Source organism: Cornus florida, unplaced genomic scaffold (assembly GCF_030987335.1).
Source record: "Cornus florida cultivar Cherokee Brave unplaced genomic scaffold, ASM3098733v1 CherokeeBrave_3.0.0_Hap2_Chr08, whole genome shotgun sequence".
NCBI lineage: Eukaryota > Viridiplantae > Streptophyta > Magnoliopsida > Cornales > Cornaceae > Cornus > Cornus florida.
The window spans coordinates 2011639-2024685 of record NW_026775578.1 but is presented as its reverse complement, the minus strand read 5'-3'; the positions used below and the strand labels follow the sequence as shown (position 1 = coordinate 2024685).

At 35.6% G+C, this 13047-nt stretch overlaps 2 protein-coding genes and 1 pseudogene across 3 annotated transcripts; 1 reads left to right on the top strand and 2 right to left on the bottom strand.

The window, feature by feature from the left end:
- The first annotated feature begins 2144 nt into the window (after positions 1 to 2144).
- On the top strand, positions 2145 to 5891 carry LOC132268838 (APO protein 3, mitochondrial-like). Of its 2 annotated transcripts, none has more exons than XM_059769699.1 (4): positions 2145 to 2500; positions 3161 to 3537; positions 4283 to 4713; positions 5002 to 5891. In XM_059769699.1, exons 2-4 carry the CDS (start codon positions 3188 to 3190, stop codon positions 5409 to 5411), a joined length of 1191 nt encoding a protein of 396 aa, XP_059625682.1. In that variant the 5' UTR covers positions 2145 to 2500; positions 3161 to 3187; the 3' UTR covers positions 5412 to 5891. The 2 variants fall into 2 exon arrangements, with proteins under 2 accessions (XP_059625682.1, XP_059625683.1); XM_059769700.1 differs by lacking the exon at positions 2145 to 2500 and adding an exon at positions 2534 to 2993.
- LOC132271986 (5S ribosomal RNA) lies at positions 5724 to 5841 on the bottom strand (annotated as a pseudogene).
- A 904-nt stretch (positions 5892 to 6795) lies between the features above and the next one.
- LOC132268834 (beta-glucosidase 11-like) lies at positions 6796 to 12536 on the bottom strand. Its single transcript, XM_059769693.1, has 13 exons — positions 12291 to 12536; positions 12116 to 12179; positions 11567 to 11622; positions 10834 to 10909; positions 10668 to 10739; positions 10484 to 10571; positions 10112 to 10367; positions 9880 to 9995; positions 9506 to 9726; positions 9185 to 9210; positions 9013 to 9100; positions 8218 to 8308; positions 6796 to 7356 (listed from the first exon to the last, which is right to left on the bottom strand). Exons 1-13 carry the CDS (start codon positions 12429 to 12431, stop codon positions 7113 to 7115), a joined length of 1539 nt encoding a protein of 512 aa, XP_059625676.1. The 5' UTR covers positions 12432 to 12536; the 3' UTR covers positions 6796 to 7112.
- Positions 12537 to 13047: the final 511 nt, after the last annotated feature.

The following is a 13047-nucleotide window of genomic DNA, read 5'->3' as shown; positions in this document are numbered from 1 at the left end:
TTAAGTCCGAAAAATTCCAGAAAAATTCCGAAAAAATTCCAGAAAATCCCTGAAGCCTAATTTAACCCTTTTGGACCTTCTTGAAACTTCATAATATCATTTGATGAAGATTACATGGCTTTAAATAAATTTACAATTTGAAATACAATGGAAAAAATTAAATTACATCATTGAACTTTCAAACGGCTAATTCAAAACCTTAATTACATTCATCCAAAGATAAAATTACATTTAATAAACCTATAAGCTTCATCCATGGCCCAAACACATATCATCATCCATTAACAATTATACATACATCATCATGTATCAATATATATCAATATATTAATTCATACATCGACATACATTAATAAATAAATATATGCATATAATTTTGGATCCATGAATGATGATTTTCATAAAATCATGATCTCTAGTAATGAATCAAACCATGCTCTGATACCACTGTTGGGAAACGTGCAAGTTTTAAAAACTTTTCGAGGGATTTTGATTCATAAATCTTGATTCATCACATAGAGACAAGTTTTATGCAAAAATAAAAATATGATGTATCATTCAATTAACAGATTGAATACTTACATCAAAGGTCTGAGTAAACCTTTAAAACTTTCCTCTAAAGTGAATGTTCTCACTTATTGTAGATCCCTTAGCAAGATGCCTTCTTCTTGGATCTCCATCTTCTTGGTAATTGTTTTGCCTTTAGGAATCACTCATAAGCCTCCATGAATGACCTTGGAAAACTAGGCTTGTGGGAGCCTCCATTAGATGAGAACATAAACCCTAATTTTCTAGAGAGAGAAAATTTATTCCTTTTTCCTTCTCATAAAAATCACCCCCCAAAATATACATAGACCATGTATATTTATAGGCAACATAAAAATAAAGAAAAGGAAACAACAAATCCTTCTCCATCTCTAATTCATATGTCTCAAATCTAATATGATTCCAATATCAAGTTGGGCTATGAGTGAGAATCCATTGGGCCTATTATTTTATTGGCTACAATGAATTAATAATTGGCCCGGTCCATGGACCCAATTCAATTAATTCATAAATTAATTTCTACTCCACTAAAAGAAATTAATTGAACTCCAATTAAATAATAAATAACCTCTAAGTCAATATTGCACTTTGACCCCTCTATGCATAATTAGTTATCGGATAAATATAGCCATCAATCCGACTACTTAATTAATATATTTATTTTGGTAGCTTTGATTATTTCTGGCTCGATCACAATAAAACATTTGTTTGACAAAAAATAATAATTTAAATAAATAAATATATAATAAATCATTTTGTCTAAAAACACACGAAGGCCTTCGAATTTACTTTGTGATCAACCATAATCAATACAAAATAAATACAAGTAGCAATGATGCAAATATTGAAAATATAACCCTCTAACTATTAATTACATAACTACCCAAAGTGTCGGTCTAAGGATCCCGAAGAATCCGCCGAACAAATCAAAGTAATTATTAATTAATAAAAGAGTCTATACTTTTCTCATGCTTAAGAGTCAAATGCCATGACGGTGATAGGGAGCAATTGCATACGACGGCTCTCGCAATATATCTCAACCTAACGCGGATCTAGTTCAAGTCTTAATTAATTATGAGTCCATCCATAATTACCGACTATGAACAATTTATAATTACTATTTATATATCATGCATTGATTGCCATCACAAACATATATATAAATATTTCTTGTAATTACATGGACACTATCAATTTCATAGTGAATCGAAACATAATACATTGAATTCACCAATTATATAAATCATAAATATTTCAGATATGTCAGGAACATATGTCACTATAATCCAGATAGGAATTTGCTATGCCAGGGCATATAAATCCCAACAAGAAGAACAGTAGAAGAAGGTTCAGTGTCTGACACAATGAAGACGAAGAGCAAAGGAGAGAGATTAGGATTTTGTAATTTTACCCCAAAGGTAAAATTAAAGGTAAATTAAAAAAATATTAAATGTAATTATAAATCATGTATTCTGATTTCTTATAATATATATGTATGGCTTATTAGTATAAGTGCACCAAGTATTCGTACTAAATAAAAATAATATATCAGTAATTTTATTTATTTATTTATTATTTTTTTGTATAAATAGTGATTGGGTACTAATTGGACAATGATGTAACAAATGAACTGAGGTGGCTTCACCTCAGCCCTGGGATCTGCACTGATCTGCTCCGGTGAGAGGTGCACGAGCAGATTCTGATCCTTTCTTCTGTATATGCCATTTTTGGATTATTCAAACCGCTCTCTGTACCGCTAATACAAAAAAGAACTGACTTTACTGCCGAGTGCCTACGAAAGGATGGAGGGTGCTTTCTCCAAATGAAGCCACAAAAGCGACGTCGTGACTGCTTTTGTTTCTTCTTCTCGTTCCCATTCACGCTCTCTCTCTCTCTCTCTCTCTCTCTCTCTCTCTCTCTCTCTCTATCTGTTTGAAGTTAACATCTTCAGTTGGTTAGTATCAGCTTTATTGCAATTTATCTTCAATTTCTCGTCTCCCTTTTGTCTAAGTGCATGTTTACAATGGTCTCCACCTGTTTGCTGAATTGCCCCAGAGATATGTCTCTTGTGTAAAAATGCAAATAAAGTAGATACTTTTGACGCAGCGAAACGGTAGAGAGTCTGGTGTAAAGAAATTGAAGTATCATTTAATCAATCTCTTCCCAACCTGCAGGGTATAACGATCTATATTATACACACAGTCACACACACACATATAATTCCACCAGCGTGTCGCAGTTCTAACTGCCCAGTTGGGATCGAGAAACGTGTCAACTTTAGACTCAAAATATACATGCATATATTCATGCTCATCCTGTGACGTATAGGCATACCTTATAACCTCACCCAAAAATTCATTTTTGTGCCCGTCTTTCACTAGTTCACATCCGCTGAAGCAATCTCATCTTATGGAGAAACTCTCTCGGCTTCAAGTCAAATCCAAATTGTATTATACGTTACCTGTACTCTCATTTTTGGAATATACTTCTATCACTTATGAGTTGTTTGAACAATAATCTTCGGAATTAATTGCTCAATGTAGGATTTTTTTTTCTTCATGTAAATCACTTGAATTGACCCAAATTATGTCATTGTTGTATGATTGTCATTCAGTGAGCAACAAAGCTATTGGTAGCAGAAATGTTTTCCAGACGAGTAGGAAACGGCATACACAAATATGTTGCAAACTTAAACAGATTGAAGCATCCCTGTGCCTTGTTCTCATCTGGGTCGAGTTACACAGATTTGCCAAGGAAGCTCAAGTTGTCTGAGCGGAAGCCGTGGGTGACGAGTGTTAACGAACTCAAGCGTAAAGCCAGATTGGAAAATGAAGAGAGGCTGGTGGTGAGAGAGGTTACTCTAAGTCCTCCGGAAAATGGTTTGTTGGTCAAAGAATTAGTGCCAATTGCTCATGAGGTTTTTGCTGCCAGAGCCCAGTTATTGGCTTGCGTTTCGAGGGTTGCCATGAGCATTCCTGTTTATTCATGCAGGTAAAGACAATTGATTATGTTCTTAATAGGTTATGTCTTCTCTTAAACTGCTATTACTGTTGGTCGAATATTGTATCAAACACAAACAAAATAATAATAAAAATAAATGGTATGAGCAAATAAATAATCTAGCAATATATTTTTAGTGCATTCTCCCTCCTGCATTTTGTTTAGCAGGACAAGTAATGCTATCACTTTTTCATAGAAACATTAGGAAGTCATCTTTCTCTATTTACTAGCCTTAGGACCTCGGCTAAAGCCTGAGAGGTATCATATTATCGTTAAATGTAAAGTTTTTATCCTTCTCTTTAACTTTTTTCAAGAAATTGATACCCATCTTTGGTCTTGTCCTAAGTCACACAATCCTTCTCAATGGGTGTCACTCTCACGCATGCTCTGGCTCAAATTCTCACTATTTATGACTTAATTCTGCCGCTCTCACGCTCTCGCTCTCGAATTCGCTCTCGCTCCCGCTTTATGTGGCTTAGGTCTTGTCCACACATATATGCCACATACGGCAAATTTTTGCAAAATATGTTAAGAGAAAAAAAAGCAACCATTACAAGTGAAAGATAACCAGTACCAGAGCTAACACTATTTATACTGAAGCTACACTTTAGGAGTGGTGAATTGGAAAGTGAACAACTAAATTGAGTAATTCAGGAAAAAAGGTCCCGTTTATCGTCATTGATGGAGTAAATCTTTAAGTAATTTTACCTCTTATAATAGTGGATTCATTTTGCAGCTTGTGTGGAGAAGTTCACGTAGGTCATCCTCCACATAAGATCAGAACATGCAATGTCATAGGTAGCCAAGCAAGCAAAGAGCACATGTGGAGTAAAGGTGGAGCAGAACATGTCTTGCCTCGTGTGGAGTCTTTTCATCTGTATGATAGGTTGGGGAGAGCTGTTACACATAATGAGCGGCTCCTAGTCGATCGGATTCCAGCAATTGTGGAATTATGTGTTCAAGCAGGTGTGGACATCCTTGAGTACCCAACAAGAAGAAGGGAGTTCCCTGTTTACTTTGTTGCTGGGAGGATGATAGATTTTGAACGGAGGTTTCCTAAGGATGATTCATCAGTAAAAGAGATCAAAACAGATGGGTTTTGGGAGAATAGAAAGAAGTCAAGTCAAGATGAGGAATCTTTAAATTTGCCATATGATGATATACAAGGTTTGTTTTGTTGACATTTATAATTTCTGGAGGAAATATTCCGAACCACGATTTAATTTATTGATGTTTGATCCATATGGAATGGCTTACTTTGTCTTGTTATAAAGTATATGGTGGTGGCTCAAGTCTGTTATTATTCACTATTAGAAAGAAATATCTGTAGTAGAGAATATAAAAAACCAGTTTTCCCATAGACTATATAAAATTTAGGTTTGTTCTAGCACAGAGTTATCATTTAATTAAGTTTTTGTTGCATGCATCCTAATGCGCTAGTATATATTTGTGTAGGTTTTGCTGTGCGAGGCATGGTAGCATGGGAGAAAATGCGATCTGGGGCTACTAGACTCATGAAAAAATATGCTGTCCAAACATGTGGATATTGTTCTGAAGTCCAAGTGGGGCCTAAGGGTAATAGAGTGAGGCAGTGCCAAGCATACAAACACCAGATGAGGGATGGACAACATGCTTGGCAGGAGGCAACGATTGATGATCTGGTTCCTCCAGTGTATGTGTGGCATGTACGAGATCGCCAGGATGGTGGGCTGATGGTGGATAGTTTGAAGAGGTATTATGGAAAGTTGCCTGCAGTGGTGGAGTTGCTTGCACAAGCTGGAGCCCATGTGGGAGAAAATTACAGTAGTCTGATGAGGGAAGATGTTGCAGTGCCTGGATTGGATGAAGAAAAGTGGGTTGTATGAAACTTCAAATCGTTAAGTTTCATGCATTTGTCAAATTCTGGGATATGTTGAGCATTATGTAGCTTTGGTTTCTAAGTAAGGGCAATTGGAGTTGATATGTTGGAATGCCTTGGCATGTATTTGTGACGATGACTATGGCGAGTGAGTGCAGGCAACAACTAGGAGCATATGACCAAGTTCTTTTTGCATTGTGGAAAAGAGAAGTGGACCCCAACGTGTTTTGTACATAATAATAATTCCTTCAGTTGTATTTTTTTTTTTTTTTTTTTTTGAAATATTAAATTTTACCAAACATAAGTTTTGGTTTAAAAAGGGGTGCAACACCAGAACTTTTCAAGGGTCACCCATTCTAATACTATTCTCATTCAAACTCATTTAATTGCGGAGTTCTGATGAGATCCGGTGCGTTAGTGCTGGTATGATCGCACCCCAGTTGTATTTATTTATTGATTACTTCTGGATGGTGAAGTTTTTAGTGTATATTTGTTCTTCTAACAACAGAATACGGTAAGACTTAAATTCTAAAATGAGGTGGTAGTTGTTTGGAACTACAAAATTTAAAAGAAATTGGATTTAATGGAATTTCAAGATTGAAAATGTAATATTTTAAAATTTAAGAAAAATGGTTAGATTTCATGAATTTGATTTTTTTTTTTTCCTGATAACAAAGGGTGTTCCCACCCCACTCTGATGGCTGCACTAATTCCTTCCGAGACGATGCCACATAAATTGAATACATCACAAGAACAACTTTGTGTCATGACCGAAGTTTTCTCAATTCGGTTACGCTATATGGATTGAGTTTGAAATTTTACTAAAATAAAAATTGCAGTTTTCCCAATTTGCCTACTATCTTTAGTATCTTAAAACTTCAATTTATTCAATATAGAAAATAGGACATTTAGTTTATTTAATTGCTTTTATGCTCAGATTTTATGGAGATGGTTGGATGGCTTTCTGCATTGGAATAGGTTCCAAGTTGAGAGTTTTGAACAATTGCTATCATATTTTATAGCCCAATCTTGAAATAACACACTCAGCAGCACCAAAGAATATTACAAGGGTAGAAGCATTATCTGGGATATTTTTAGAAGCAATTTGCAAAGATATGAGGTGTTTGAACTTCTCTGGTAATTGGTGGTGCTGGTTAGCTGCTCACTTTGTTTGGTGGAGATATTTCATTTTGCTGCTTTGTTTGATTTGTTGTTCATTGCAGTTTGGTGGACATTATTTTCCCATTTTGTTCTTTGCAAATGTGGTTTTTGGTCTCCTAAAATGAGGCTTAGAAAAAAGAAAAAATAAATAAATAAATGTTTTGTTTCGTTTGTTAAAGGAACAAAGAATGTGTTATTAAAGGAATCATCCTTGGGAAATATGATAGCAATTGTTCAAAACAAGGAATCACATTCCCTCTCTCTAATATTATAAGAAAGCAAGTTGTCCATGATGAATATGTCACAAATTTATTTTACATTACAAATTGCTATATTCTCGATCCAAAGGAGAGAAATAGGTCTGGATATAAAGCTGATTCAAAAGAATTTAACTCTTACAGAATTGATGAAAAAAGGAATATTGATTATCGAACCCCTCAGTATTTCGTTGGTTCATAAGAGTAAGCACAAAACTAATCAAAGATACCAAGAAAAAGAATATCTAACATTCCTTTTGAAACCAACATGCAGCTGTGCACAGCAGAACCTACTGAGAAAAGTGAGACTCAGAAATAGCAGACATCTTTTCAACTTCAATAGTTCCATCCAGACTGATGCTCCTTCCCTTCAAAAAATTGGAGTACCAGTGTGCAGAAAGCTTAGGGTATCTTTTCAGATCCTCGTCTTCCAGATCTACGTAGTACAGGCCAAAGCTCGATTCATAGCCATCCAATAACTCAAATAAATCCAAGAAGGACCATGTGAAATACCCCCTTGTGTTTGATCCATTCCTACCAGCATTTCAAAATGAAAGAAGAAAATAAGATCAAAAAAAAAAAAAAGGAAGAAGAAGAATATAAGGAAACTTTCATAGTGATGAGTGTGATTTTATGGCAGCAGCCATCACTTGCATGAGATGCATTAAGAAAGGTGCAACAATCCAAATCAAAAACTCATTGTATCTCTCTCCAACCACTAGATACAAAAGTGCCATTGAGAACTCACTAATCTTCAATAGTATGTGAAGTTTTGTTTTATGAGCAGTACTTAATCACACAAATCATTGTCTTTCTCATGCTTCCACTGATAGTAAGTCGTATTGAAGAGCAAAGCTAAAGCAAATTTCAGCAAGGGTGCTTTCTGGGCCTTCCATAGAAAGTGGATAACTTGTCATTTGCATTTCAAATGACCGTGAACATATTAGTCCGTCATCAAGAATTTCATGACTAGTTAGATATGAAGCTTTACCACAAATGGTATAGTATCAACTCGATGATCTCACGAAATAATGCTGCTCCAATTTAACCACCGCTAGGCTGCCATGTGCTAAAATGACCCCAACCACAATAATAAAAAGTCATTACCGAGCATGGTCCCCATTAATCAAGGGTGTTGGAAGGGACAGACTGGCTACAGACCTAACCTTTGGCATTATAATGTGCATGATGTCCATGAAATGCTGATAGACCCCTATACATATTTGAACATAGCATATACTTGCTAGATTATTTCACTGAAAAAGTCGAGCTCTCAAAATCTCAAACCAAGAATTGTAGGATTTACCCTTGCATCGTTTGAAGAAAGACATTAAGTTGGATGTTGGCTTGAGTCTATGGAGAACCAACTTGGTATAAAACTATAAATAGACATACCTCAAAGCATCAAGCAAACTCCCAATGAAACCATGTAGATAATTCACCCTTGGTGTGTCATTCAGTGTTGTATTGCGTCGCGTCATTTGACCTGTCAAAACAAGTCATAAAAGTTTCAATAATAAGATGACTATGCACAATGAAAACAAGAAACAATTAGAAGGTGTTCAGCCTGATGCATCAGCTGACACAAGTGTTAAACACCAAAAAACGAATGCAAAATATATTGGTTAAGTGACTTAAGTCAATAATCTTAGCATCTTGGTTTGCTCTGAACCCTCACCATCATATTATCATAGTTAGGTGCAATGGAAGTAAGACCATGTCAGATAATAACACCGCGATAGTAGTCAGTCAGTTTATCTATTATGCGGCTGAATAAGTCTAACCATCCCATCCTTTGAGGCCAGAAATTCCTTTAGTTGAAATGTTAACATGGAGACGTACTTTCAGACACTTTCATGCACTACCACATGCTTTCTTACAAGATCAGGCCCACAATACGATGGGTCCCATTTTTTCAACAAATTGACTAAATGATCTAGTTCCTTTTTTTTTTTCTTCAATTTTTTTATAAGAAGCAAATGCACATAACAATGTAATGTAATTAACCAAAAAACTTAAGGTCAGATGGTTGCAAAAGAACCATATTGATCTTTTATAAGTCCTCAAATAAGCATGACACTAGAAAATCCATGCCTCTCTTTTGAAAACAATATAGCACTTACTGTGAATTAGACAACAACCCCAATACACACACACACATATATAAAGAGAGAGAGAAGAAGAACGGACCATTTTCATGGATGTATATTGGAGGGTTGCCATAAACTTGCTTGAAGTACTCCAGTATTCCTACCAAACCCCAGGGTCTAATAGGGAACTGGGGTCAAATAAATTGATCAGGAACACAATAAACAATCCGAGAAGCAAAAAGCAATTTCATAAATTGTGTTTTAGCCCTCACCACATCATGCAGTGTCTCGCTTTGGTCTGCAGCAGAAAAATCAGTGAGCTATATCAGTCCCATTAAATTTTGTTAGTTAGAAAATAGATTGATTTGACTCAGCAAAATGCCAGTTGAGGAAAAACATAAATTCTACTATCCAAGTTGTTTAACATAAACATTATTTTCAATGGACCTTTGAGATAAAACATTGGAGTGAAAGTAAACTATAAGATGGGGTGTCCAGAGTTCATTCAGCAAGCCTAACAAAGCTGAGTAAAAGCTGAAGCTAAGTTGAGATTCCAAGTGGTCTTATGTGTAGGCAGTATAATGAGTACATACACGTGATTTTTGCTGCCATGTCCGCGTTGAAATCCCTGTCATCCCTTTTCAGGCTGCTGGGGTTGTCCTTGATATATAGCGTGTTGTAATGGTTCAATCCTATAAAGTCAAATGAGCCCTTGACTTGTTTGGATTCAAGCTTGGTGAAGGCTGGTATTCTTCTTCCTGCATTCTTCTTCATTATGTAGGGATAGTCTCCAAATACCATAGGATTGACAATCCTGCAACAAAAATCAGACATAAACAATAACCAAAGGATGGTTTCACAAATAAACATATCCTCAAACAATCAGTTCTCCCGGTGCCATTATGCATTGATATATGATGACTCAACATCTAGAATAATTCTATCTACATTTAGGTTAAAGACTTACCAACCAACATAAAAGTCGTTGGCTCTTTGAGTTGCAATCACATCTTCTGTTGCATTTGTATAAGGAATAAACCAATATGCAAAGAGATTTATTCCTATGAATCCACGTTGCCTGGCCTGCATCGTGACATGAGCTCAAAATATCGTAGACATTTGCCAAAACTAAAAGAAATTCTGAATGTCAATATCAATGAATTCACGCACGCACGCACACACACATATATATATGATACCTGGTGATTTTTCTTGTACAATCTTGCAGCTGATGAGTGTGCCAGCAAGATATTATGAGCGGCAATGTATGGCTCAGATGAGGAGTTACCACTAGTACAGTTCATCCCAAATGGGGGAGAGCAATGCCCGGGGGGTGTTAGTCCCGCATCATACCCACCTAAGGCAAATATATTGGCCTCATTGAAAGTGGTCCAATACAAAACTCTATCACCGAATTCTCTAAAGCACACATCAGCATATGCTGTGAAGTCTTTCCTGCATTCGGCTTTGCATATATCACATATTTTGTGCTTCTTGCAAGGTATGTAGTACCATAAACATAAGCTTGATCTGAATGAAGTAAATTAACTAATGAAAGTTGAGAACCATACACAATTTTTCGACTAAGCAATCCTCCATATTCATCTTCAAGAGCCTGTGGCAGATCATTATGTAATAATGTAACGTGTGGCTGAATTCCTGCTTGATCAAAAAAAAAAAACACATTAGCTAGGGCCGTAATGCTATCCAAGCAGTGCAAGCAACATTTATGGTTGATGAAAATTTGGCTCTGACCGTAGAAGATAAGTTCATTGATGAGATTGTTGTAATATTCTAAACCCTTTGGGTTGACAGGACCTCTTCCATCTAGAAAAGAGAGAGAGAACACACAAGTATGAGAAAAAGAAAAGAAATTGCTTAGTTCTTATTCAGTTAACATGAAATGGTTACGCGATCATACTAGGGATGAGTCTTGGCCATGAGATGGAGAATCTATAGGCCTCCAAGCCTGTTTCCACCATGAGTTGGACGTCTTCCTGTAAGAGGCAAAAGCAGCAGTCACACACAGATCATATCTAGCAAGATGCAGTTGACGATAGTCCATAGTAACTCAGCACCACTACGTGAAGTACATCAACAAGACAAACTTATTATTGCCTTGTACAATGATAATACATAATAGGTTTAAGGGTATAAAGAACACAGAACATCGACTACCAGATGTATCATGTGCCAAATTTAATATTTGAATCAGACATTTAATCAGAACTTTCTCGTATGTTCTGTTTGGTTGGCAACAAGAAAAAGATATAAGTAGTGGATTCTACCGCCATTCCAACTCCATAGAATGTCGTAGGTACTAAAAACTCATTCAATTCTTCACATTCAAACAGCACATCTATTATGTCCATCTCAAACCACAAAAAGTATATGCTCCTCAGTGTACTATTATCAATTAAAGCGCATATGCTTCCATTCAAACAGCAATTCATTAGTAATACCCTGCTACACAAAATTTAAGGCCCATTTCATCAGAAGATCAAACCAAACAAATTGACATCTTGAGTAACAACACCTGACTCATATTGCCGTAGTTCAACGGTGCTCCAAAGAGGAAAGTATTAGCCATTCCATTTGATTAGCTATCCAACATTAACATAAACAAAAATGACTAATTGAATCACTTCATACACCTTGTATTTGTGGTACCCATCACATGCAATGTCTCCATTGGCTCCATGCACACGCCCTGAAATTTCAAGTTCCACCTCTTGATCAATCAGACTTCCAAACAAATAATAAAGAAATATAAATTTATCATAACAAATAGCGAATTTCACTCATTTGAATCAGTGGTTTCGATTTAAGGGATCCATGAAAGCAGCATTTTATGGATGCATATAAATACTGATTTTAAAGCCATGTACATGCATGCTTGTGGCAAAAATGTGCACATTAAATTATGTTCGGTAGCATGGAATTGCCTTAGAATTAGAATTCAAAAAAATATCAGTTCAAACTTCAAATTTCAAACTATTATTTTTTTTTTTTTTTCAGTTCCAATTCAAGGCACCAATCCATACTACCGAACAAAGCTGAACAATTAGGGTAAATAGTATTTTCTTGTCATCTCCAAATGAAAGATTAAGGAATCGAGTTCCCAACAAGACAAATGGGTGCAATTTATTTATCAGGAAAAGGAAAAAGATAATGGTGGAATAAATGTCATAGAAGACACTGACCAGCATGAGCAAAAGTATCCCAGATGCTAGGAGTTCTTCCATCTTCAAATGCTGCACCCTCATACTGGCATATATATAGTCGTATCAATTGATCAGAATCTGCTCTCTATATTATATATAGATATAGATATAGATATAGATATTATATTAATAAAATGAAAGTGAGGTGCTTGACCTGATAGGCAGATGAGCTTGCACCAAATACAAAGTGAGGTGGGAAGTCATTTCTGCTAAATTTGTCCTCCTCGGTGAAGATTAATGGAGGTGAATTTAGCAATAGAAGCAGCAAGAAAGAGAGAATCAACTTCTTGGTCATGGTGGCGTCTTCTTTCTCTCTTTCTTTCTTTATTTCTTTCTTATCCTTTGAATGTACATAACATGCGTCTCCAACTTTTTCGTTTATTTGTGTGAACCAAATTCAGTACTACTCGATCAGTCACTATTCTCGTGGACTTAAAATGTTGATTTGTATGATACGTACACTCTAAACTCATTCATAATTAAATTAATTAATGAGGATGGATCAAGTGCAAATGGAATAGATACCGCTCGATTCTCCATCATTGTCTTCAATTTCTTCTTGGATGAGCGGAGCCTATATACCATATAATAATGTTGAAAATTTTTCTAGTTTGCATTTATCTTTATTACATCAGTGGGGACCATATTTATTTATTTTTTGCATTGCATTGTTCCTACGTTGTTGAAACCGAACATTTGAGAGGGCCTCGTTGTCGAGTTTCTAAATTAGAATTCTCCGAGCAATAAATATGTGTAGGTTCTTATTAGTTTTGATGTTAGATCTTCATTCCAACTCAATCTCTTTGATATTAACTGCATTACTATTCATTTTAAATAAAGTTGGTTATGATTTGATTGAAATTTGGTTCAATAACTTTGAACATTTTTAAGTTGCATTATTCTTGCAAATC